At 45.9% G+C, this 23938-nt stretch overlaps 1 protein-coding gene across 2 annotated transcripts in view; it reads right to left on the bottom strand.

Annotated features, from left to right (window-relative positions):
* Positions 1-2758: 2758 nt before the first annotated feature.
* The window catches only part of GRHL2 (grainyhead like transcription factor 2), a 137471-nt gene continuing 116291 nt past the window's right edge, over positions 2759-23938 (bottom strand). Inside the window, exons 12-16 of one of the 2 annotated variants that reach the window (XM_054590326.1) lie at positions 22460-22491; positions 18602-18696; positions 14483-14568; positions 4974-5038; positions 2759-2873 (exon numbers count right to left, since the gene is read on the bottom strand). In XM_054590326.1, coding sequence (XP_054446301.1) covers positions 2759-2873; positions 4974-5038; positions 14483-14568; positions 18602-18696; positions 22460-22491 — 393 coding nt within the window. The remainder of the gene's footprint in view (positions 2874-4973; positions 5039-14482; positions 14569-18601; positions 18697-22459; positions 22492-23938) is intronic. The other variant, XM_054590327.1, reaches the window with a different exon arrangement.

Here is a 23938-nt window from a genome sequence, read left to right as displayed (position 1 = left end):
TTGCATTTCATGATTTTAAATAAGAAGGAAAAATAAATGTTGGATTCATTTCAAGCTTCCTAAGTTTGTGGCATGGGACGTGCCTTAGTCTTTTAGGATCCAATTCAAGATGACATCTGATTACATTTTTCTGTTGGTCTCAATTTCCAAACACCCATAAAGTCTAAGCAATTTGGGTTGTTTTTTTTTTTTTAAAAACCCTTGTTTCACATGTTCCTCATTTTACATGGATTTTTTTTTAAGCTTATTTATTTCCGTGTGATTAAATTAAGGGACAACAAAAGAAGAGGAGGCAAATTTTCCTTTCTTTCTGGAGTGTTTTTGCTCAGGAAATTTTCCTCATCAGAGCTCTGCTAACATACATGGTGAAGAACACATCATAGCTAAGCCATGGGCACTCTGAGAATGCCGAGGGGATGTGGTAAACATGGGGGACAGATTAACTTGGAGGTGACACTCTGAACCACCCTTTAGTGGCACTGACCTCACATTCTTTGTCCTGGCAGTGGTCCCCCACTGCTCAGGGGCCTGGAACAAATGCAAAAGCATTTCTGATTCATCCTCTGCCTGGGGCAGGACCAGCAAGTATTTTTTTTTTTCACAAAATCTGGAGAGAAGGGTGGGTAACAGTGTCAGATTGCCAATTATTTTATCTTTTCCCCTAACCTGAAGTCCTATGCCCCAGTCCAGAGGTATTTGCCATTCCATCTGCCAGTGATGTTTGGAAACACCCCAAAGGCAAGGAGCATGGGAAGTGCATAGTACATCAGGTATTTCCAACACTGAATGTGTCCATCTTAGAACAGAGCCCCATCAGTACCCAGGAGGGTCCCAGCTGCTAGTCCAGGGCATGGCAGTCACAGAGTGGAAGAGGGGACAGACAAGGGCAGAGCTGAATCCGGGATACAAACCTTTGGCACCACAGGGAGGGGTAAGTTGTCCAGAAGACATATAGACAGGTGCGCCCTTACGACCTCCCAGAGGGCTTCCGAGGCAGGACACCGGCCCTTCAGTCCACTCAAATCCTCTGCAGCCTCAGAGTACAGCTGGGTTGGAAGCAGCCCTTTCCGTCCTGCTCTGGGCCCCAGGGCAGATGGGGTAGGAGGGCAGGGAGCTTTTAGAGAGAGAGCCCCCTCGTAAGACATCAAAGTGCTTTACAAACAAATCTGGACCCTTGCAAAAAAGCCTGTCCTAGATCTAGGACCTTGGGTGGGGGATGCCTCTTGCTACCAAAAAGTTGATGCTCCCACCCACAAGGATGAACACAAACCCCTGGACCGCCTACCCATCCCCTCAAAGAGGACAGCGGCCTGGGGCGGGTCATGGTTGTGTGGTTGTTTAGGGAAGTGTGTATTCTCCCCTTATCTCTCAGGGCCTGTAGCAGGAGGTGGAGTTCTCCTCTGGAGGCTGATTTCAGAAGATCCAGGGCTCTTGGACACTGGCCCTCCTCTCCTCCCCCCAAATGCAGCAGCCTGGAGCGGAAGGAAGTGGTCCCTCCCTCTCCAGCACGGAGGCCTGGGAGGCCGCCCGGCCTGCCCATTCAGACCTGAGCTGTTGGCACCACTCACAACTGCAGCCGGGCTTTTAAGGGGGCCACTTGAGATGAAGGACGTGCTTGTAAACCGCGAGGCACCGCACAGGGACCAGGGTCCTCATGATAGCCTAGGGGTTCTGCGACGGGCCCCAGTGACGGGGCCCCGGCAGCAACCCGCTCAGTCTCTCCAGAAAGCTCAGGCAGTGCCAACGCCAAAGCTGGAGGGGCCGGGGCCTCTGGTAATCTGACCTTTCCCACAAGACAGCTCAGAGGGAGACTCAAACAAAGCGCATCACCATGAGATCAAGGCGGCGGGCTCCAGGGCGGGCTGCGCCCGTGGAGAGAGCACGGGGCTCCCTCTGCCGACAGGGCCAAACTCCAGGCCGTGCCCATCGGGGCTTTTGTCTTGGCACCCACCATAGTCACTTGCACCCCGAAGGCTGCTTCCCTAGCCCAGCGTGTCTCCTGAACAGCAAAGAGGCGGAAACCTCTTACAGAAAGCAGAGTTTCCAGGTATGTGCCTCCCTTCGGCCAGCGGCAGTAAACATGCCCACATACCACAGGTAAAATATATTATTGCAATATTATAAACACTATGTACAAGATAGCCAGGCAGGTCTTCTGTGTCACTTACTAATTACATGGTAGCTGAATGTCTTCCTGTACACGGCCTGATGGCCACTTGCTGGGGACCCCTGGGGGTATCTAGCAAGATGACCTTCCCCAGATCAACCTGAAGGGTCTACCTCTTACCCTGCCTTTGACTCCTGCACTCAGAAGCAGCTCATTGTGTCCAGCCACTCGGGGTAAGAGGGGAGGCGAGACAGGTGGGGCAAGACCTTCTCGGGTTCTTCGAGATGAATGGATTAGCGGTGTTGCCCTTGAGGGCTCTGGAGGGTGCCATCGGGAGCCAGAAGTGGCCTGCAGAGTCCTGGTGGGCCTGGCCCCGGGCTCCAGGAATAGGTGGTCAATAAATAAGGATCTGACAGGCGCAGGGCCCCTTCCCGAGGGGCTCGGGCCTACGCTGCACAGCAGGAGCTGGTGGACGGGCCAGACACACGGACAAGGAGTGGGGCTTGGTGCCTCGTCCTGCTCTCCGGCGCAGTCGTGTAACAGCAGTTGTGAGGTGGGCGAGGTGGGCCTGCAGGTTCTGGGGCCGGGCCCCTCCTCTCCCAGGGAGGGGCGCCCTGAGGGCTCCTGCTGAGGGCGCACCGAGACCAGGGCTCAGATTTCCATGAGTGTGATCTTGAAGCCTTCCACCATGCTCTCCATGTTGAGGATGAAGGTGTCCTCGTTTGAGTAGTGCTCAATGATGTTGTCGTCCATGTTCACCAAGATGCTGCCAGGGGTGGGGTGGGGGGTAGAAAATAAAGATGCCGTGAACAATGTGCTTGGGGCAAGGACAGACTCCAGGCTGGGGGTCCCCTCTGCCATTCTTTTGCAAGGGCGGCCAGGAGGGGTGGAGGAGAGAGGATGCAAGGCAACGAAGAAGACCCTCATTACATTGTCTTTCCCCGGAAACCAATTTGAGGAAAGCAAAGCCTGGATTTCTCAGAACTAACCTCATGATTCCTTATTAAATAGGACTTCAGACATCATTCAACCCAACTGTCTCGTGATATAGATGGTAAACTGAGGCCCCAGGGAGTTCACAGAGCCTGAACTCACCAACATAGCTATTGACATATTGACAAAGCCAGGACCCAAACAGTTAGGTACCCTAACTACTTTCATTAAACCATATTTCCTCTTGAAAATGCATCTTACAAAGTATTTCACACTGAGGAGGAAGAGGAAAATAAACCAGAACTGTTGCTACCCTTTGTTGAGCATGTCCTGTGTTCCAGTGTTTCAGAGTCCTTGTCCTTCATCCCCAGAGCAACCTTGCAGGTAGGTGTGATCAGCACTCTTTTGCAAATGAGAAAACTGAGCTCAACGAGGTTAAATCATTTCCCCAAGTTCATTCATCTAGTTCATGGTTCAGTTGGATTGTGCCTCACTCTAAAGCTCATCCTCGACCACATGTGACCTCCTCCTCGGCTAACTATCTGCGGTGGATTGAGTTTTAAGAAAATCACCAACTGTTGGGGTCTGTCCATGATTTAGCAGTCCTTGAGCCAACCTCATCCACTGAAGTCAAACACATCTTCCTCTGAGAATGAAAAACTGACTATCATCTTACAGCCATGTGTCATCAGGCAAGTGTTTAGACTTTCAGGGCTTCAGTTTATTCTTCTGCAAAAGTAAGAATAACAACCCTTCTCTAAAGGCTTGTTGTTAAAATTACAGTATTTAGCTCAGGGCCTGACACCGTGCTCAATGAAAAGTGAAACGTTATCATCGGCATGGACTTGGGCACCGTGGGTCTCAGCTCAGCAGCAAGATCTTGCGACACCACTCCTCTCACAATCAGGGAATGACCCAGACTATGGCATTGACCTTGAAAAGAACTGTAAAATGCATTTTAGTGAGCTTTCCAACAAGGGCTCACATGGAAAGGGTTTCTTGCTTGACTCCCCATTAGGCAGGAGACCCCATGACTGAGAAAGCCTGGGCTACCCAGATCATCCAGATTTTTTGTGAAAGAGGCCCAGAGAAAAGATTAAAGGCCCATTTTCTGCTTTTCATAGGGAAATAGCCCCTTAGGCTGACTTCATGGTGGCCCTCTGGCAGCAGACCCCCACCCTCTGCCCGCCTCCTGCAGTCTCTACTCTTAGGGCCTCAGAGGAACCCCAGGGAGACTGGAGGTAGCAGAGAGCAGAATGAGGAGCTAAGCACTTGAGTGCTGGGGTCAAAGAGCTGGGTTCAAATCTGTGTTCTACTTATTGAACATGAGACCTTGGGCAAGGTGCTTAACCTCCATCTGGCTCCGTTTCCTCTTCACTAAATTAGGGATAGAATCTACCTCATAGAGTGGTGATGAATAATAGAGCAATGCATGTAGAGCACTTGGCAGGGGACCCAGAACCTACTGAACACCCAATAAATGCAGCATAACGCTGAGAGCAAGCAGGTACAAGGATCATTTAGATCATTTTGTTAATAATTACCTTGGCAGAATGAATTCTTTTTTATTCCTACTGTGCAGCCCTGAAGCCAACCCCGAGACCAGCATGGGATTTCCTATAAACTCCACTCTCTTACAGAAGGGTGACTCTGCCACTCTCCCCACTTCTAGAACCCTCTATTCTACCCTTTAATCCTGTAACTGGAATAGGGTGTCTCTGCTGACCTCATGACAATACACTATCACCCTCCCTCCCCTTCTCATGAAAGGTCCTCAAAATGCATTGCATTTGTAGGCTGTTCACTGGAAAGGATGACACACAATTTTATAAAATGTGGACAATGGAACTAGTGAAAGTACCATCTTTTTTTTTAAGGTCCTGTGTTGACCTATCTGATTTGAAAGTTAACTTAAGTTCAGTTTCTTTCTTACCCTTTTTTGCTTTTCTTGTAAAGCTTTGCTATCTTCTCCACAGGCAGCCCGTATTTCTCGGATATCTGTAACACCAATAACAAAAAGGCAGGTGAGCACAGAAGGGGAGTCCACGCAGGAGCGAGAGAGGAAGTTCCAATTTCATTCTCTTGGAGATTTTCTGGGGAGGCAGTGTCCTCACTCATGATCCAAACTCTCAAAGGGCCTCATTGACAGGGCTCTCCCTTTGGACAAACCTTAATCTGTTCAGTAAAGATTCAGCCACATGGGAATTTAATCTATAATGAAGGTGTCATTTCAGAGCAGTCAGAAAAAGGTGGACCCTTATATTATGATGTTGTGGATTGAATAGGTAGCCATATAGAAAAAAATTAACAAGTGAAGCTGGATCTATTCTCCACTCCTACATCAAAATAAATCACATCAAAGATTTACATGTGAAAGATGAAACCATACAGGAAGAAACTCATGAGTCAGTGCTTTGTATAGATATCTTCTTCAAGTAAGGAAGATCTTTCCAAGCAAGATATAAAACCTGAAGAAAAAAAAATCAAAGGTTGATAAAACAACATAGAATTAAAAGTACCAGTTTAACAAAAACCACCATGAAAATCTGAGGCTGATTCATATACTGGCAAATATTTTTGCAGCATGAATGACAGACATGGAACTAATTTCCATAAGTTAGGAAGAACCCGTGCAAATCAAAATGAAAACAAAAACAAAAAATGCCTAATAATTCAAGGGGAAAAGGAAAAACAACAACATGAAGTAATTTGCAGAAAAAAGGCAATAGGGATATGAAAAAGAAATGTACTGCCTCACACATAATTTAAAAGCACACATTAAAGCAATAAGATACTACTTTTAGCCCTGGCTGATGTGGCTCAGTGGATTGAGCACTGGCCTGCAAACCAAAAGATTGCTGGTTGGATTCCCTGTCAGGGCACATGCCTGGGTCGCGGGCCCGGTCCCCAGCAGTGGGCGAGCAAGAGGCCACCATTTAATGTTTCTCTCACACATCGATGTTTCTTTCCCTCTCTTTCTCCCTCCCTTCTCCTCTCTCTGAAAATAAATAAAATCTTTAAAAAAAGATACTGCTTTTAATCAATCAAACTAACAAAAACTAAAATACTGATAATACAGTGTCAGCAACCCTTATGTTCCATAGATGAGAGAACAACAAGCTCAACCTTTTTGGAGAGCAATTTGGCATTAGTTGTTGCAATTAAAAATGCTTATATCCATGGGCCCACATATCCCATATCTAGTTGCCTGGTCTATAGAAATACACTCACTGTAGGCAAAGCTCCTCAAAGGATCACTGTTGATAATACAGGAACTATGTTCAACAAACTTCCATTAAGCACGTACACCTCGCCTCACAAATCAATTGATTAATAGTCAGAATTAGGAGACTCTCACTGATCCTGCACAATTCCAGTTTCGACTTGGGCCTGCCGGGAATAGCCACAGCAGCTAGCGTTTACTGATTGCCTCTTAGGTGCCTAGCAGACAGGCACATAGAGCGCTGCATCTTTTGACTTGCTCAATGCGATACAATGGAAGAGGCACTTGTATGAGCCGTTTCTCAGGTGAGGAAACTCAGGCTTACAGGTATTAAGTAACTTGCCCAGGGTCCCTCAGCTAGTAAGGTGCAGTGACAGGATTTGAAAGGAAACAACCTGGTACCAGTAGCAGTCTGGTTTCCGATTCTGAACTCTTAGAGAAAATGGCATAGGTTGAGAATGTTTGGAGTGGGGCCCCTGGACCCCATCCAATCCCAAGCAGCAGCCAGCAACATTGACACATGTGCACCAACCCTGCCTAGGATACAAAGAATGTCTAGGAGGGCAGAGTCCTATCCTCAGTGTCTGCATCACAGGCAAAGGCAGCTCGATAATATGCCACACTGACATGGTGTTCTCTGCCTCCGTGCAAGGCGAGGAAGTGTGTTTTGCGAAATTCAGAACCCTGGAAAGAAGCGAGACTGCGCAGGGTTTCACGGGAGGAAGCTGGCCATCTGTCAGGGGGTTACAGGATCCCTCCTGCCCGAGAGCTGGATGATATCACCATACAACCCTCTCTCCTATGCACGGAAAGCACGTGCTACACTGTAGTTCTCTCAGAATGAGGGGGATTCACAGTGCTTGGGTTGTAGGGGAATTTTTTGGTTTGCTTTTTGTTTTGTTTTTTTGTTTTTTTGTCTTTTGCTTTTCAAGTCATCTAAAATGGGCATATACTGATAATTTTTTTAAAACCCATTTTTAATATTCTAAAAGACTTCCTTGACATCTAAGAGGATCCTAGGTCTTGGACATATCTCATCAACATGTCATTGGTTCTCTGATGATCTATAATATGTAGACACCAACTTGGTGGAGAGTTCTGTTTGCCCAGAGACCTCAGATATATGACAGGTAGAACTTAGCAATTTCTTTTGGTTTTTTACCAGTGGCGGACTCAGTCTGCTTGTCTAGAGGCCTCCAGCCGAACAGCCTGCTCTGGAAGCCAATGACTTTTCATGGGATTTAGAAATTGTTCAGTGTGGGCTCTAAGATGTACGTTTAAAAAGAAGGGACTCTTGCTTGCAAACAGACCTGTCAAGAGAGTCAGGGAACACAGCCTTCCTTTCCCTGCCTGAGTGACTCAACTGGACAGAAGAGGGTGCCTACTGAGCGCGTCGGCAACCCTTTTTCCCGGGCGCGTCAGCTGGCTTCGCCAGGAATGAAATCCAGAGGAGCCTCCTTCCCCGGCCCTTTTGGCTCAGAGGAATCTCAGTCTTTCTCCCCATCCTATAGCATTTAGTCATTACATTTACATATGTGTCTATATAGTCTTTCATAAAGCATTTCTGTCTGGTACTTTAAGTACCTTACATGCACTCATTGAATCTTCACAATCCAATTTTTCATCTTATCATTATTCTCTTAATAATATTCCATATTATTATTATTCTCACTTCAAAAAATGATATAACTGGGGTATAGAGAGGTCGAGTAACTTGCTCAAGGTCACATCACTCTTAAGTGTCAGAGCCAGGGTTTGAACTCTGTGTGGGACCGACTACTACATGTACTACCTCTTGCCTGATAGCACATTATTTCCGAAGCTTCTTTCCTTTAGTTGTGAGCAATGACTTGGAATGTTATCCTCCAAGGTTAATATCCTCCTGATAATGACTCTTCATGTGTTGGACATCTCCCTAACTGGATTTAAGTTGCTTGAGGGCTTAAGTTGGCTCCACCACCCTGAGAAACTTGCTCCATGGGCCTCGGTCTCCAGATCTGTCACATGGTGGTGATATTTACCATGTCAGGTCCGCAGGGATATTATGAGAATCCAATGAAGTGGTGCGTGTGCAATTGTGCCACAGCACTCAGCGTGGTGATACCTAGATGCTCAAGGCGGTTTATTTACGCGCAAGGACCTGGGATACACAGAAAACAAGAGAAAATGCCCCTGTGCTGCTGAACTTCACATTATTTGGGGGCAATGAGAAACAATAAACATTTACCAAATGTTAACTATGTCCGCTGGTGACAAATGCTGTGATGTAAAACAAAGCAGGGTAAGGGAATAATAGAGATGTTCTCTATGTAGGTGGTGCAGGAAGGCCCATCCGAGAAACAGACACGCGTGGGAGAGTGTGCGCGTAGACCTAGAGGAGGGGCGCTTGGGAAAGAAGGGACAACACATGCAGAGGCCCTGAAAGATGGGTAACCTTGGTGGGCTCAAGGACTAGCAAGGACCCAGCAGCGCCCGAAGATTCTTTATGTGTAGGATTACCAGGTAAACTCACTCAGAAATGCAACCCCCTAAAAAAGAAAAAATTTGAAAATTCATGTTACCTCCACTGCCACCATCATCATCACCAAATCTTTGTCTGCAATCAAGTTTAAAACTTAATTATATATAAGAATAAAGAAGCCAAAGTAAATCATTACAATGACATGGATGGCTTGATTAACAATACTAAACACGCAGATGAAAAGAGAAATGTTCTAGTTTATCCAAATGACACCAAGGGCAGGACTATTCAGTGACCTCTGGCTGACAGAGAGCTTCTTTATTTTCCTATCCAGGTGTCTAGATCTGCATGAACAATGATCTCCTGGCATGTGAAATGAAGGTCTGGGAGGTTCAGGACCAGTAAATAAGAAGAATTATCTAGTCTGTTCTGTAGAAAAGTGACCCAGTTTGACATAGATAAACAATAATTCCATTTTTCTTTGTTGTGGTCAAGCATTCTTTTGAAGACAATGAGAGGTCAAATACAATATAAATATTACTATTCTTCAAGGTAAGCATGTCCCACATTTTGCAAGGAAACCAAAGGTTCTAAGACTGACCTGCTCAGGACTACAGAGTTATGATTTGAGCCCAAGTCAATCAAGTTCCCCAATCCAGTTTCTCCTACATGCTTTGGCGCATGTGCTTACGGTGGGATCTGTGCCCTTGGTCTTATAGGAGACTTTTCTAATTAGGGCCAACTCAGTAATGTTACCTCAAAGGAAAGCATAATGTTTGCTGAGTGTAAAAGCCATCCAATTTCTAGATAACACAATTGTTCCATCCTACTAAGTGTCCTGATTTCCAAACTTAAGAAAATCGGTGCAGGCTGTCGGAACACTGTCACCATCTACAAACTGTTCAAGGCATCTGCCCAGTGTAGCGCTTTCTGACTCAGACCTCAGTTCCCATCTGAAGGAAAGGTGGCAGGACCATTCTCTTCTGTTTGCATGGCAAGTCAACATGCCACCACCAATTGCCAATAATAATTTTTTTAAACAAGGAAAAAAAGACAAACACTTTTGGTTTCTTATCCTCCAGTATACTTTCTTTTCCATCTAAATAATCCCAAACTGAGAAGAGGGAGTTCGGAGTTTAACAGGAGAAATGAGAGCTGGTTCTCCCTTGGAACGCGGTCCCAATCATCCTGCTGCGGAAGGACGGGCCGCATCACAGCGCCATCACTGTCCCCGCCTCTGCCAATCTGTACTGCGTGCTCGTGTTAACTCATTAATGCCCTTGAGGACTCCATTTGACAGAGAGGAAGTGGAGGCACAACACCCTTCCAGAGCTAGTTCAGGAAGGGAATAGAGCACTGTGAATACCGATATGAAGCAGATGTTCCTATTTTTAAAACGACTGTAAGGCACACACACGCGTACTTTACACAGGCAGTTTTACATCGGAGTTGTGAGGTCTGCCGTCCCTGGGAGGCTATGAGTACCCTCCTCGGTGGAGAAAATATTTGGTCTTCCCACACCACTGATGAAAGGTGAGGGACACAGCCTAAACCCAGGCCAATTCCCCAGCCCACAGGAGTGGGGCGGTGCACACGGAATGGGCCACAGGACCACTCCCCTGCTCAGAACTCCTTTTGCAGGAATTTTGGCCCCAAAAGAGTGTAATGAGTGAGGTTATTCCCATTATGAGTGAATATGCACTTTGGGCCTTTGTACAGAATCAGACCCTAACAGGTGTGTGCAACCTCCAGCCCTCAGGCCACATGCAGCCCAGGATGGCTGTGAATGCGGCCCAAAACAAAATCATAGATTTACTTAAAACACTATGAGATTTTTTTGTGTGTGATTACATGTCGCAATGTATTGAATGTGTGGCCCCAGGCAACTCTTACTCTTCCAGTGCGGCACAGAGACGCCAAAATGTTGGACACCCCTACACCTAACAGGAATTTCCAGCCAGGGCTCCCACCAGGCAGTGGCTCCTAAATGTTAGAGTAGTTCAAGGTCAACCAGGGAGTTTGTTTCCAATGCTGGCACCTGGGTCCGCCCCTAGAAAGCATGATTTGAAGGTCAGGTGCATGGTTCTGGGGTGGCACCATTGAAAATATACTAGAAGATTCCAGTGGAGTCTCCCACATAGAGAAGCAATACCCTAGGCCCACAGCACAGGCTGGGTCCACAGTGAGTGGGGTATTGTGTCTTTACAGGAAGTCATTTGCAACCAGCGACAGGATTCAAAGTGACAGCTTGAAGTCAAGTATAATATTCCTGGATTAAACAGATTTCTTTAAAAGTTAGGGATTTTTAAATCCCTAGTTGCTAAAGAATATAAAACCCCATATGCGACGATATTGTTTTAAAATTAAGAGTAATGACAAAGCGTGGAGGTTAGAGTACATTGCCTTCTTGTTGTGAAGCTTTGTTTAATGTGGGGCCTTGGACTGTGGAGTGTAAAGATCATTTCTTGGGAGTGGTTTTCTGTCTCTGGACTCTGGAGAGGAGCTCTCCATACACACTGCAGAGTTTCCAACATGGTTACGGGCCCGCAGCTCCAGACCTCCTCTGAGGTGCCCAATTAGTGGAAAACTACGTAACGGAATCATGAACAAAAGTAACTTTCCATCTTTTGGATTATTTGAGAAATCCAAGGTCTGAGGAAAAGGAAGAAATGTTGACTCTGTGACTTTTCTAGCTCTGATTCCTCCTCAAAACAATGGTTTAGAAACAAAAGCTAACCTTTACAAGGGACTTAGGAATTGGGGAGAGTTTTACATCTGTACTGTCTTGTTTTGACCCACAACAACCCTGTGAGGTGGGTACTACTAACATTCTCATTTTCAGGATGAAGACGAGGTTAAGAAGCTTGCCTAGCTAGTGGGAATCACCATCAAGAAACCATTATGGGTTTCTGAGTCCTAACCCCGTACGCTGACTCACTAGACCATGCTGTCTCTACGTGTATAAGTGTCAGGATGGTAAAATGTCACATGCTACTGAGGCGCTGCTCCTCAGAGAACCCACAGTCCAGAGAGAGCACTTTCTGACCCTACCTGGGCCCCTAAATAAAATCAGGGCGTAACTATGGTGAGCAGGATCCAGGGGTCTTCAAAATTTTGCCTTCTCACTTCACAGTCTGTATTAAACAGGACCTGTCGTCCTTCATAGTCTCCCCCAAACTGCTAGGGCTGCCAGCAGTGCCCCTTCAGAGGTCACCACGAGACCACGTCACCTGAGGATCCTGAAGGAGCTTCTCCGGCCCTGCTTTCCCACTTGCAGGAGACAGTTTGTGTTGGTCCTTGAATAAAACGTTTTCTTTCCAGGTTTAACAAAGGTGAGATGAAGTCAGAATTGCTGTAAGAAATCTGACCAGAATGAGCCTGGGAACCTGATCTGTCCATGGCTTACAAGGTTGGCAGATACTGTGAGTGTCTCTCCCCACCGCCTACCCTGCCCCAGCTAAGCAGAGCAAGGAAGATGTAATGAGCTCCCATAAGACGGATCAAGAGCTGACTCCTCTGCGGTGGGGAGTGAAGGCAGGTGTTACTTGTGGCGGTTTGGGTGGGAGTTAAGGTGATATTTAACCTCACAGAGGTCCAGCGAGACCACAGCTACAGAACACTTGTAGAACTGGCCGCATGTTGAGGAAGGGAAAGGAAGATACAAGGAAAAGGGGTCATGAGTTATGGCTTAGTGAATCAGTTCAGAATTGGTCCAGATCAGTGTTTCTCATGCCTGACCTCTGAATACCTGGGGGCTTGTTAAAAATATGGATTCTTGGTCCGCCACCACCATTCCACCTCCAATTTAGTAGAATCAGATCTGGAGTTGAAGTCTGGGAATATGCATTTAAAACAACTGCTTAGTTCAAATTCTCCACTATCCTAGGTGAGTCACTTTCAGCAATATGATCTTAGAGGCCAGGTTGGGGTTATGAAATTTGTCCAAAGGACCGCAGAGAGATCTGAATATTTTCTAAGCTTCTCTAGCTCATAAGTTTACCTCGGGCAATTTTAGGGTCATTTTTAAAATCCTGGTTTATTTGAAGAGATATAGATCATATTTTTGTTGTGTTCATTTCTATTTTGTTTTTCCTTCAAGCGTAGCAGATTCAGTAACAATGAACTCCCTTCTGCTGCTGAATCCTGTAGAGTAGGAAAGATTACCACGCCCTCCAGCAATGTTTCTCAGAGGGTGGCCCCTTCTCAGCAGTGCCTGGGGAATTGTTAACTATGTCAACCACGGGGGGCCGGGGGGGGGGGGTGCGGTGGGCAGCGGGTGCTGGGGAGGGGGGGACAATGTGAAATCTGCATTGGTGATCCTGCTCTGCATTTAAAGAAAAAACCAAACTCAGATGAGCAGCAGAAGAAATTTTTTTACACATCATACAATTTGCCATGTTTACCATTTTAAAGTCTACAATTCAGTGGCATTTAGTACATTCATAATGCTGTGCAACCATGCAACCATCAGCACTTTCTAGTTCCAGAACTTTTCATCGCCCCAAAAGGAGACTCAGTGAACAGCTGCTTCTTATCAGCCCTTCACCGAGCTCACTGAGTAGCCACTTCTTATTACCCTTTCACCCTGCTTTCTATTTCTGTGGATTTGCCTATTCTTGATATTTCCCATAAATTGAATCATGTAATATGTGACCTTTTTTGTCTGGCTAGACATTCCATTCATTGCTATACACACAAAAGAACTAAAAATGTGTTCAAAGACTTATATTTCATAGTACAAATTCATAGTTCATAGCAGTACTATTCACAATAACTGGAGGGTGGAAAAATCCAAATGTCTATTAACTGATGAATGGAAAACCAAAATGTAGTCTGCTTACACAATAGAATATTATTCAGCCATAAAGAAGAATGAAGAACTGGTTATACTATAACATGGTAAACATCAAAAACATGCTGAGAACTGTGGCTGAAATAAACCAGTTACAAGAGACCACATATTGTATGATTCCACGTATAGGCGCTATCCTATACATTTTAACATTTCACCCCATAACCCAAAAAATATTCTTCCCAACGTAGCCATTTTTCCAACCAAAAATGATCTGGACTGTCCCTTAGTAGTCCTATTGTCTCAATCACTATTTTAAAAAAACAAAACAAACACTGAATCTTCTACAACACAGTTGTACAGAAAAAAATAAAAGTGACAAGGAGTTAGAAGTCATATTCAAAGTTGAGTCATATTAAAGCCATATTCATATATATATATATGGATAAAATATAAAATAACTTTTTCTGAGCCTGGGTAGGGTAATGGTTGACTAAGCTGGGAATGAAAAGGGAAGAAGAACCTTAGAATTTTTCTTCAGAATTCTATAATATGTTTTTCTTCTTAACCAAAACAGGTCATATTTCTATGTTGGATTACATTATCACAGCTAGCAAGACACTTCCTAATTGTTTTTGTTCTGTGCATATTGGGAAGTTAAACATACCTAGTTTGGTTTAATGCAAAGAGACAAATGGAAACTCACAGTTAAAAAAAGAAAGAGAGAGAAAAACTCACGAATTAACCTTTCTCTATGGCATCTTACTCTGATTAGCCTGAAACTGACAGGGAATTGGCAGTTTTTCAAAGGTTCCTTCCCTTTAAGATGCTAATAAGCCCTGACAGCAAGGAAATCAGTGTCTCCATAAATCTCTCCTTTTTCTTTTTGCAAAGCCATTCCAGAGCCATCTCAAAGGCTGCATTTTAATGAATGGATCCCAGCTCAGGAGAAAGCGCAGGGCTTACCGCCTCCATCAGGCCCTTCACTGTGGGCGATTTCAACATCAAGGCATCGAACACGTCGTCAGTCTCCTTCCTCACGTACAAAAGCACTGAAAGAGAAGGGGGAGGAAAGCGGTGACTGAGGAGCCCACGCAAGCCCCGCAGCTGCCACAGGAGACTGCCTCCTGTCACACAGGCGTCGGACACTGATGTAAGCTGCCAATAAACCTCAGACCCCTGACCCAGATGACATCGACATCCTACAAGGGCGATGAGGCACTTCCCTAGAGAACCTGCGGTTAGGGACTGTTAAGGAGCAATTTGATGGCATGAACTGACAACTGGGTAACAACACCTAACATCTGGAAGATTCTTTTACACGTTGTTCACATTCGAATTTCTAAAGGTGGATACACGATCTCTTTAGGACACCTCTTTCTGTGACTTCTGTCTTCAACATATCTATTTGATCATTTGACAAACATTACTGAATTCCCATCTGGGCCCCTAAGTCCCAGGCTGTGAGCTAGGAGCTGAGGTTGCAGCAATGAGTAAAGACGCAGCCTGCCATTAAGGCTGTAGTCCACTTAGAAAGGTAGGCAGTCCTCACATAAGCAGAGACCCAGATAGAGTTTTAAGAGCTATGAAGGAAAAAGACAGGAGAAAGTGCTTACTGGGGCCTGAGTTTTTTGGGGGCGGTGAGGGAGTGAGGCTCCCAGAGGTTACCTTGAAGGAGAGATCTGACTTATGAAGGGTGTATAGGCCCCAAGCAAAGGCGAGGGAGGTGGGGAGAGAGGGGGTGAGAAGAGCAAACTCCAGCAGACAGAATGACCTGGCCAAGGTCCGGGAGGGAAGGAGGGAGGCGGTACATTTCAGGGGCAAGTTGCTAAGAGTATGACTGGTCTGGCTTTGACCCCAGTTCAGCCTGCCCTGGTCATTTAGCACCTCTAAGCTTTGCTTTTCTGTGTAAAGCAGGGATAATAATATCTACCTCATAAGACTGCTGTGAGGGTTAAATGAAATAACCTCCATGCGGGATGCTTAGCAGAGAGCTGCGCACACAGCCAGCGCCCCTTCCTCAAATGGCGAATGCTCTATTAGGAAGCAATTGTCATGGCTCTAGTGCCCTGAGTGAGTGTGAATGCAGCTTTCTGTTCATTTCTCTGTAACAAAACATTCTGAATTTGACAATGCACAGAGGATGAGAGATAGGGTCCCCATGTGTCATTAGAGAGGTGAGGACACTCCCACAATGCTCACTGTTTCTTACAGCTTCTGCATGGGGGCTGAGCTCTCAGACAGGACTGGGAACTGCCATTCAGATGCGACCCTGCAGCCCCAGGAAGCTGACTGCCCTTCCTCACTCCCAGTGACATGGCTTGTAGTTCTTCCTTCAGAGAGAAGGAGGGGGACCAGGGCTGCACCCCGGGGCAGCTGGCCACTGCAGAAGCACATGCTGGCCAAACAGCCTCGCGGAGCTGGGATCCTGACTACGGTCGGATACCAGCTGAGCTACAGTCCCCACCAACCCGAAGGAACGAGGTCGGAGCCAGGACATGAAATCAGCTCTAATCTGAACTCCCACATCTTCTCCCCCTCCTCCCCAGTCCCCAAGGAGTTCATTAACACTGCTGCTTTATAAGAGCAAAGTCTACATGGGTGCACAAGGGTTCTGTCTGCATTTCTTCTCTGCGGCCAGCAGATGTTCAGTTTGTATATGACAAAAGCAAAACAAAACAAAATACCTTAAGTACTGCAGTTTCTTCTCTTTATCCAGAATAAAAACAAAATACCAATTAAATAAATAGATCAAGTGCATCTCCAAAAAGTTCCAAATTTAGTCCTTTAGAAAGAATATTTTATAGGTTCCATTTCAGCTAAAATGGTCTAGTCACCTAATGGTATTATAAGAGGACTCAGTGTTAGAGGTACAATTAGACCACAGGACCTCAATTATCACTAGATGAGAAGGTAAAACTAACTAAATAAATAAATATCAAAACAAACAAACAGAAAACCCAATAAAATCTCCAACGAGTGGCTCCTAGTCTCCTACAGATGATTATTCTGTAACTTCTTCCCACAGCCCTCAGCAGAAATATCTAATTTCCTTAGGCAGTCTGAGCCTAAGGAAACCCCAAACTATGTTCTATTAAGATGAGTACTGCTTCCCCTGGATTCACAAATCTTCTTTTAAAATTATTGCCTTTGAAATAACATGGCTTCAGAAAGGGTTAAAGATGGCATGGTGGCTTGTTGACAGACTTCTCCTGCTGGGCATGTTGGCAGCCACAGCACACCCCACAGGGTGCCCAGGGAGTCAGCTTTCACGAAACTGTGACTCCTCCTCGGCAGCTCCTGGACCCACTGCTGCCGACAGCAATAGCAACCGCTGCCCATCCCAGGAAAGGGACAAAGGCAGCCACCCCGGGGGGCAGCCCCCAATGACTCCAATCAAAGCCACCCAGAGAAGGGGCTAGAAAGGCAAAGCAACAAATAATGGCATTGGTGATCATTATGCTCATTTTCTCTCCTGGAGAACTTCTAAGAAATCAACAAAAGGAACCGGCACTGAGGCTGACTTCCTAGTGCTTGTCAAAGATACCGGCTCAGACGGAGGGGTTCTGGGCGAGGGGCTTAGTAAAAGCACAGTCCTTTCCAAAGGAAAGCTATTTCTGGCAGAACATTTTCTCCGTTGCAGGTAGGTTGCAGCGCCCTCATGTGTCGCTGTGATTTAGGTGTTTCCAAGGCCAGATTCTTGCTTTTCCACACAGCCCAACACGATTCTCTGTGGCAATTTTTGTCCTGACTTCACAATCTCAAAAGAATCTGAAAAACACTAACTTTGGACTAGTCCACATGCTCTAAATAGGGATGCAAGTTACAAGGAATTTTGCCTATGTGATTCTTTGATTTCCCTATAGCTCTGCCCTCATTCTAAAGTACAAGATACAAAAGGCAGGCAGGATTGAAGCTCAAGAATGCACTCAGGTAGTTGATGGTGAGAACGTGACATCAGAAAATCTTTTAAAGGCTGCACTGTTGCTGATGTAACTACCACTCTCCAGACATGCATGCTCTTTCCATTCTGAAACACTAATTATTATTCACAATTATGATAATATACCTCAGGTAGATCCAGGCCTAATCAGACAACTGATAGTTATAATAGCCAACACAAGTGCTTCCTGTGTATCAGACACTTGAGGTAAGTGTTTTATATACATCCGCTCATCAGTCCTCACAGCAATTCTATGAAGTAGGTACTCTTGTCCCCCCAATTTTCCTAATGAGGACTCTTAAGGAGTAGACGACCTTCCTAAGGTCATACAAACTCTCCATGGTGGAGGGGGGTGGTGAGGCTCCAGAGGGCAGGCTCTTGATTGTTATGGAAATACCATTTAAATAAATAGGAAAAAATAAATAAAATTTCTCAGTAACAAAAAACTCAAGGCCGTGTAGGTGGTGAATATAGTTAACATGGTGAATCTGACTCATTATAAGTCCAGTACTACATAAATCAAAGGTCTCCGGAAGCTTTGGTGTTAGCTACAGAAGACATGGAGAGAAATGCCCCCCCCCCCATTTTCCTCTTATTCTGAGGAAGGATAGTGACTTGTGAATAGCATCAAATAGTGAGCAAGAAATTGACTTGCTTGCGCTTAGTTGGTTCCTCTTTTGGGGAAGCTGAGTAAGACCCTTGACGTGAGAGAAAATGAGTAAATGGTGATGTGGCAGAAAAGAAGTTTATTTATTTGTATGAGATTAATCATGTGCATCTATTGAACAGTTCTCATTGCTGGTGCTTATGTTATTGTCACATACACAACAAGAGTTTCTCCTTAACCTTATATCTCACTGCTGGATGAGTCAACATATTCATTACATTTCTCCCAAGGGAAAGGAAAGAACCAGTGCTCAGAAAGAATAAACATTTGCTTACAGTGTTTTAAAAGACAGGGTTTAAAGCAAAGGAGAAGACTGTGAACTGCCTGTGCCCATAAAATATCCCCAGGCCAGCCCTGAACCACAGGGGTGTGGGCTGGGCTGTGTGTTTTTCTTAGTCAAACACCCCCTCCCACTCATGATGGGAGGACAGGTCACTTTGGCAATGCCAGCGGAGCGCCCCAGTGGGAGAGATACCTCGCTTCATCCCTTCTTCTTTCATCTGCTTGGAAGGCGTTGGGCCAAACTCCTCTTCCAAGGGCCTGAACATCCGTTTAACAAGGACACTGCTGCTAGAAAAGATGGGCGGAAAGCATTGAGTGAAGCAGGCAGAGTACTACATCAAAGGTCCATGTATGTTCAGTCCCTGTCTTTTCCCTTTGTTCGCACTACCCCTACTTCTCCACAACTGGGTCCACTCACCAACCTCTTTCTTCCCTCTTGCAGGTCCCAAGCCATCCCTGTTTGAGGCAGAACACCCCCCCCCACTACCTTTAGGGCATGGACAGAAGACATACTTCCCATTGCTGAATATGGATCTACCAAGATGAGACCTCTGGGTTTCACTCACTCTGTCCCGCACCAAACCCCTCGTCCTCCTCAGAAGGTCAGGGCTGGGGAGCAGCAGGAGTGAGCCCTGGAGTGTGCATGGCCTCCCAGCTGCACAAGCCCCTTCTGAACGAGCTAGGGCCCCGGGGTCCTGTGCTGTCATGCCAGCCCCCTGAGGGCACAGAGGACACCCGTTGGAATGGTGCAGGCCCCTCTCACTGAACCTGTTATGAGGCTGCCCTGACTTCCTGTTGCTCCATGGCTCCATCTGGCTGGAGCCGATGACACTGCAGTGGTGGAAGTTCCCCAGCAACCTAGACCGGGGGCGGGGGCAAGTTCTCCCTCCCCCTTGGGAGAGGTTTTCAGTCCCCCTTCCTGAAAGTTCATGGCTCCGACGGTTCTGCATTTCCTTCCGAAGTTCCTGTTCTTTCTGGGCACTCTGAGGAAGGGAAGGGCTGTTCAAGAGGAATAGAAATTGGGAGAGCCCCTGATGCTGAGTGTTAGGCGCTCTGTGCGCCAGGAGAGGCAAACACCAATCTTATCCCCTGTCATTGAGGATCAAACTGAGGCTCCGGGGGCTAAGTGTCAGGGGCCATGCACAGTAATGCAGCTAAGAAGTGAAAAAGGCGGTTAAGAGAACCCAACTGGGAGGAACAGCCTCATGCTAAAAGCACCCAAGAAATCTGAGATGAGGACTGAGGGCGTAAGGAACGGTAGCAGGCGTCGGCGTTTTCTTATTTTATTCCCTAGTAAGTCAAACTATGGAAATGGCTAGAAGAAAAACTCAAACCCAAGCCCAAGCCCCAAGTGAAGGTGGCAGTGAGATTTGAGGGCTCTGTTCCCTCTGCCTTCACCTCACTACCGTATCGTAAGAGCAGGCCGTGCTCCTCGCATGCCTTGGAACTGGGGTGGCCCCTGGGAGCAGGAGCCAGCAGGTTAATAATCGGTAAGGAGCCTGCAATCCCACCAGGCTGTGTGAGGGCCCCTAAACCCATGATTTTCTTCTTCTGGCCAAGCAAGATTTACTGGTATTTTTCCAGTTCTGTTGACTTTTGATAGCACCCCATTCTGAGCCGTGAAAAACTTTGCCATTAAAATAACATCTTGGATAAACTGCTTTTCTCTTGGGAGTTCAAAAAAAAACCAACGCTTTTTCACACTTTCAAATCTATAAGCTCAGCAGGGAGTCAATGAGTGTGTGTGGTCTGAATTCAGTTGCTTCATTTATTTTCAAAACAAGGCAAGGAAGGGGGGGCAGACATGCCTGCCCCATCTGACAGATGAAAAGAGCATGAATCTCAGGTCTCCTGACGTCTGTCCAATTATACGCGACTGTACCACAATAGGAGTGCAGAACAAGGGAAAGGTGCTTTCTCTGATATCAAGCTCCATCCCACGGGCACACGTGTGATAAGATGTGAGTGACCTCAGGTCTAGCAGCACACGAAGCCCTTACCCTGAAGGAGCAATCCCAGGGGAAGCCATGCTTGAAGTATAAACAAAGGACTGCTACGTTTTATCAGAAAAGACCAAAATCCTCATTTTACAATTGAGGACACCAGAGCTCGGGGGTCCAGGAGCCGGCCCGAGGCTTTGCATCAGTAAGCCGCAGCCCAGGCGCCGTACGCAGGCTTCCTAAGCTCAGAGCCACCATTCTTCCTATGACGCCACCCTGTCCCTTGTAAAATATGTGAATAACAGATTAGAACTGGTAATGCTAATCATTTCTGACCATTATCCATATGCCAAGATAAAAAGGACGATCTAATTAAGTATTCAGAAAATTTAGAACTCAGAATTTGGAGGTCAGGTCCTGCACAAGGTTCTGCTTCTCGCCCGCTGGGGAAGGGTTTGGCTTCTTTAAGATTGCCTATCCTTTAGGATAGGAGGTAGCACATTGCTTTCTGTAAGGGGCAGATCTAGAAGCATTTAGACTTTCTAGGCTACACTGTCGCAGCAGCAACCACTGACCTCCACTGGGGTAGCACCAATGCAGCCATAGACAACATGAAGGAATTGACACGGCTGCGTTCCAATGAAATTGTATAATTTTCACATGTTAGGCAATATTCCTTTGGATACTTTCAGCCATTTAAAAATGTTGGTGAACAGCCCTGGCTGGTGTGGCATAGTGGTTGAGTGCGAGCCTGGGAATCAAAGCATTGCTAGTTTGATTCCCAGTCTAGGGCACGTGCCTGGGTTGCCTCTCACACACCCTCTCTAGTAGGGGGTGTGTGAGAGGCAACCACGCACTGATGTTTCTCTCTCTCTCTTTCTCCCTCCTTTCCTCTCTCTAAAAAATAAATAAAATCTTAAAAAAAATTGGCGAACAATACAGAAACAAGTGGTAGGCTTAATTTGGGCGTCAAGCTGTACTTTACCCACCTCTGCTCCAGGAACGAGCCCTGTAATATCTGCTATACTTACTATACCTTGAAATGCTTTATGAGTTAATATGTTAATTACATAAGAACAGGAAAGCCCTGGTTTGACTACAGTTTGAAAAAAAATTGATCTAGAGATTTTTAGTTAATATGTGTAATGCAAACCAAGGTCTTAGGTATGCTTAGGTAATGTAATGCAGATATTAAAAAATGAATATCAATGTAGGTTGTTTTTAAGAAAACAAAACACAGCATTCAGGTCCTATGAAGAACTAGAGCCAATCAGTAGAAGTCAAAAGAAGGTAAACATCAGTTCAACAAACTAACTTTCTGAGGGCTGGAATCATCCAACATTAATAATCTACCTCAGATTCAGTGAGCATATTTAGAATATTTCTATCACTGAGAACATTCAGGTGGAAGCTGGCTTTTCAAGGATGTAGTAGAAGATGTTACATTGCTTAGGAGAGAGGGTCAGTTAAGTGAGCTTGAGGGTTCCTTCTTGGCTCTAAATTTCTAGGAGCCCATAAAAAATGTTGTGGACAGCAAGTTCAAGGCAGAGTCTTGAGGTACAACACCCTGGGAGCCTTCAGTGGCCCTAGGTACACTCTCTGTACCTACAACCCTAAGGACAGTGAAAAGGTTCTCAGCCTTCCCCGCTCCCACTCAAACCAGCCTCACCACCAGCCCGCCCCGCTCACTTCACAGAGCAAGGGCTTCGGAGGTACGCGCAGGTGGCCCAGGTAATACTGAAAGCAGGCAGGCTGTCTCCTTGGCTCTTGCCTCAAGCTCAGCTTGATCTTGTGTTGAGGCCAAAAAAGTGATTTCAGTAACTGGATGATCGGTAAAAATATGTAATCAAAGAGATGTGTCATTTAGAAAAATAGCTAGTTATTCAAAGGTAGATTGGGGGAAGGAGAGAAGGGGAAAGAGAGATTTGGAAGGAAAAATGGCGTTCTCCCAATCTTCCTCTGAGTGCCCAGAATCAAACACTTCTCAGCTCTGAGTCTGGAGCTGAGCAGAAGGTCCCATCCCCTGCCCGCAGTTACCCATTGCTTAAAGAGCCATTTTTACCAACGCGAACTGACTTTGGGTGTTTAAGTGAAAGAAGTGAATGTCTTACCCTTCTCGTTCATCATCCGTGTTGTAATACATCTGTGGAACAAAACAATAGGCTTACTATCAGAGACAAAAATGTGAATATATTATATGATGCACAGACTTTCCCAAGGTATTAAAGTGTCTCGTAAAAAAAAAAAAAAAAAAAAAAAAAAAGGACAAATCTGTTTAATGATGCTGTGTATGTGTGTATCTAAGGAAATGTAAACTTAACCTCATATTCTCCATAGGGCTAATTCTTATACATTAATGAAATAAAATTGGAAATCTGATTATTTCCTGCTCAATCAAGTCAGTCTGATCAGATTACCTAGAGCCCTAAGCCAAACCTTGCTTTGCACAATAAGAAAATATTTTAGCAGGATCTGAAAATCATTGTTTAGAGGGGCTCCAGGGCAGGGCCTGTGAGTGAGCAATCCCGTCCAGGCCGCAGGTGAGCTGATTCTGGGCGCTGGGCTCAGGCGGCGGGAGGGGAGCAGGAAGGTCCTGCGGCCGGGCAGCAGCGCCCTTAGGCCTCTGTGTATCCCTCAGAGGGGCCTGAACCCCTGGCATTCCGCAACCTCAGAAATTTAGGAGCCAACAGTCTCCAAGCTGGGAAAGGTCATGTAGCTCTTAAAAGTATTTCTGGCCAGAGGAAAATCTTGAAGAAAAGGCTCGTTTTGGGTAGTCACCATGGCAGTAGGCACACTCAGAATTAAAGCAATTATAAAGCATCCTTATTATTTCATGAAGCAACAGGAAAGCTCCAGAGGGAATCTGCTATGTGCATAGGTTCTCTTGACCCAATTCCTTATAAAAATCAGTCATAGACCTTTCATGAGCTCTATCTGTGGGTTTCAAAACCATTTTCATTTGGGTGAAGAACAATGTCCAAGATACTATCAGACACTTACATATTAATTTCAATGATCGCCTCTAGTCCTAGTATATTTTGTCGCTGTCTGCCCTAGTCTCCTGGGAGAGACACACTATGCATGGACAGACACCCTCCCTAAAACTTTCTCCTGGGACCCTGATAAGCCTGGACTTGGTTGTGTAACAGAACTGGTTGCCTGTAACTCTTCAGGAATGAGTCACTCTAGTCATTGGTTCAGATTTCCAGGAGGAACGTCCCCCTCTTGAATGTGTTTATGTCTACTGTTGTAGCGTAGGTTTTGTTTCTTCTTGAACAGAAAACGATGAAGGTAAGATGTTTCCTCCCCCACCCCGCATCCTGAGTTGCAGTGCGGCATTCAAGAATCTGTCATTGTGATGTACTAGAAACGGGACTGTCCATCTAGCTGCGAATGGAGTGACCCACATGAGTGAGGGAGCCTGGGCCGTAGCACTGGCCATACAACTGGATTTTTGGTAAAATGGTCCTGATACTGGCTTGTGCTTTGCTGGATGCTTTGAACGTGGTGTAACGCACCCGCCCCACCTGCTACATGACAGGGTGATGGACAGCTCCTCTTTGCAAAGTTGGCTGGTGACTCAGAGATGA

This window comes from Pteronotus mesoamericanus, unplaced genomic scaffold (genome assembly GCF_021234165.1).
Source record: "Pteronotus mesoamericanus isolate MK-2021 breed Mesoamerican mustached bat unplaced genomic scaffold, CSHL_Meso_final scaffold_174, whole genome shotgun sequence".
NCBI lineage: Eukaryota > Metazoa > Chordata > Mammalia > Chiroptera > Mormoopidae > Pteronotus > Pteronotus mesoamericanus.
Note: the sequence above shows the minus strand (reverse complement) of the source record. Positions and strands in the feature narration are given on the sequence as shown.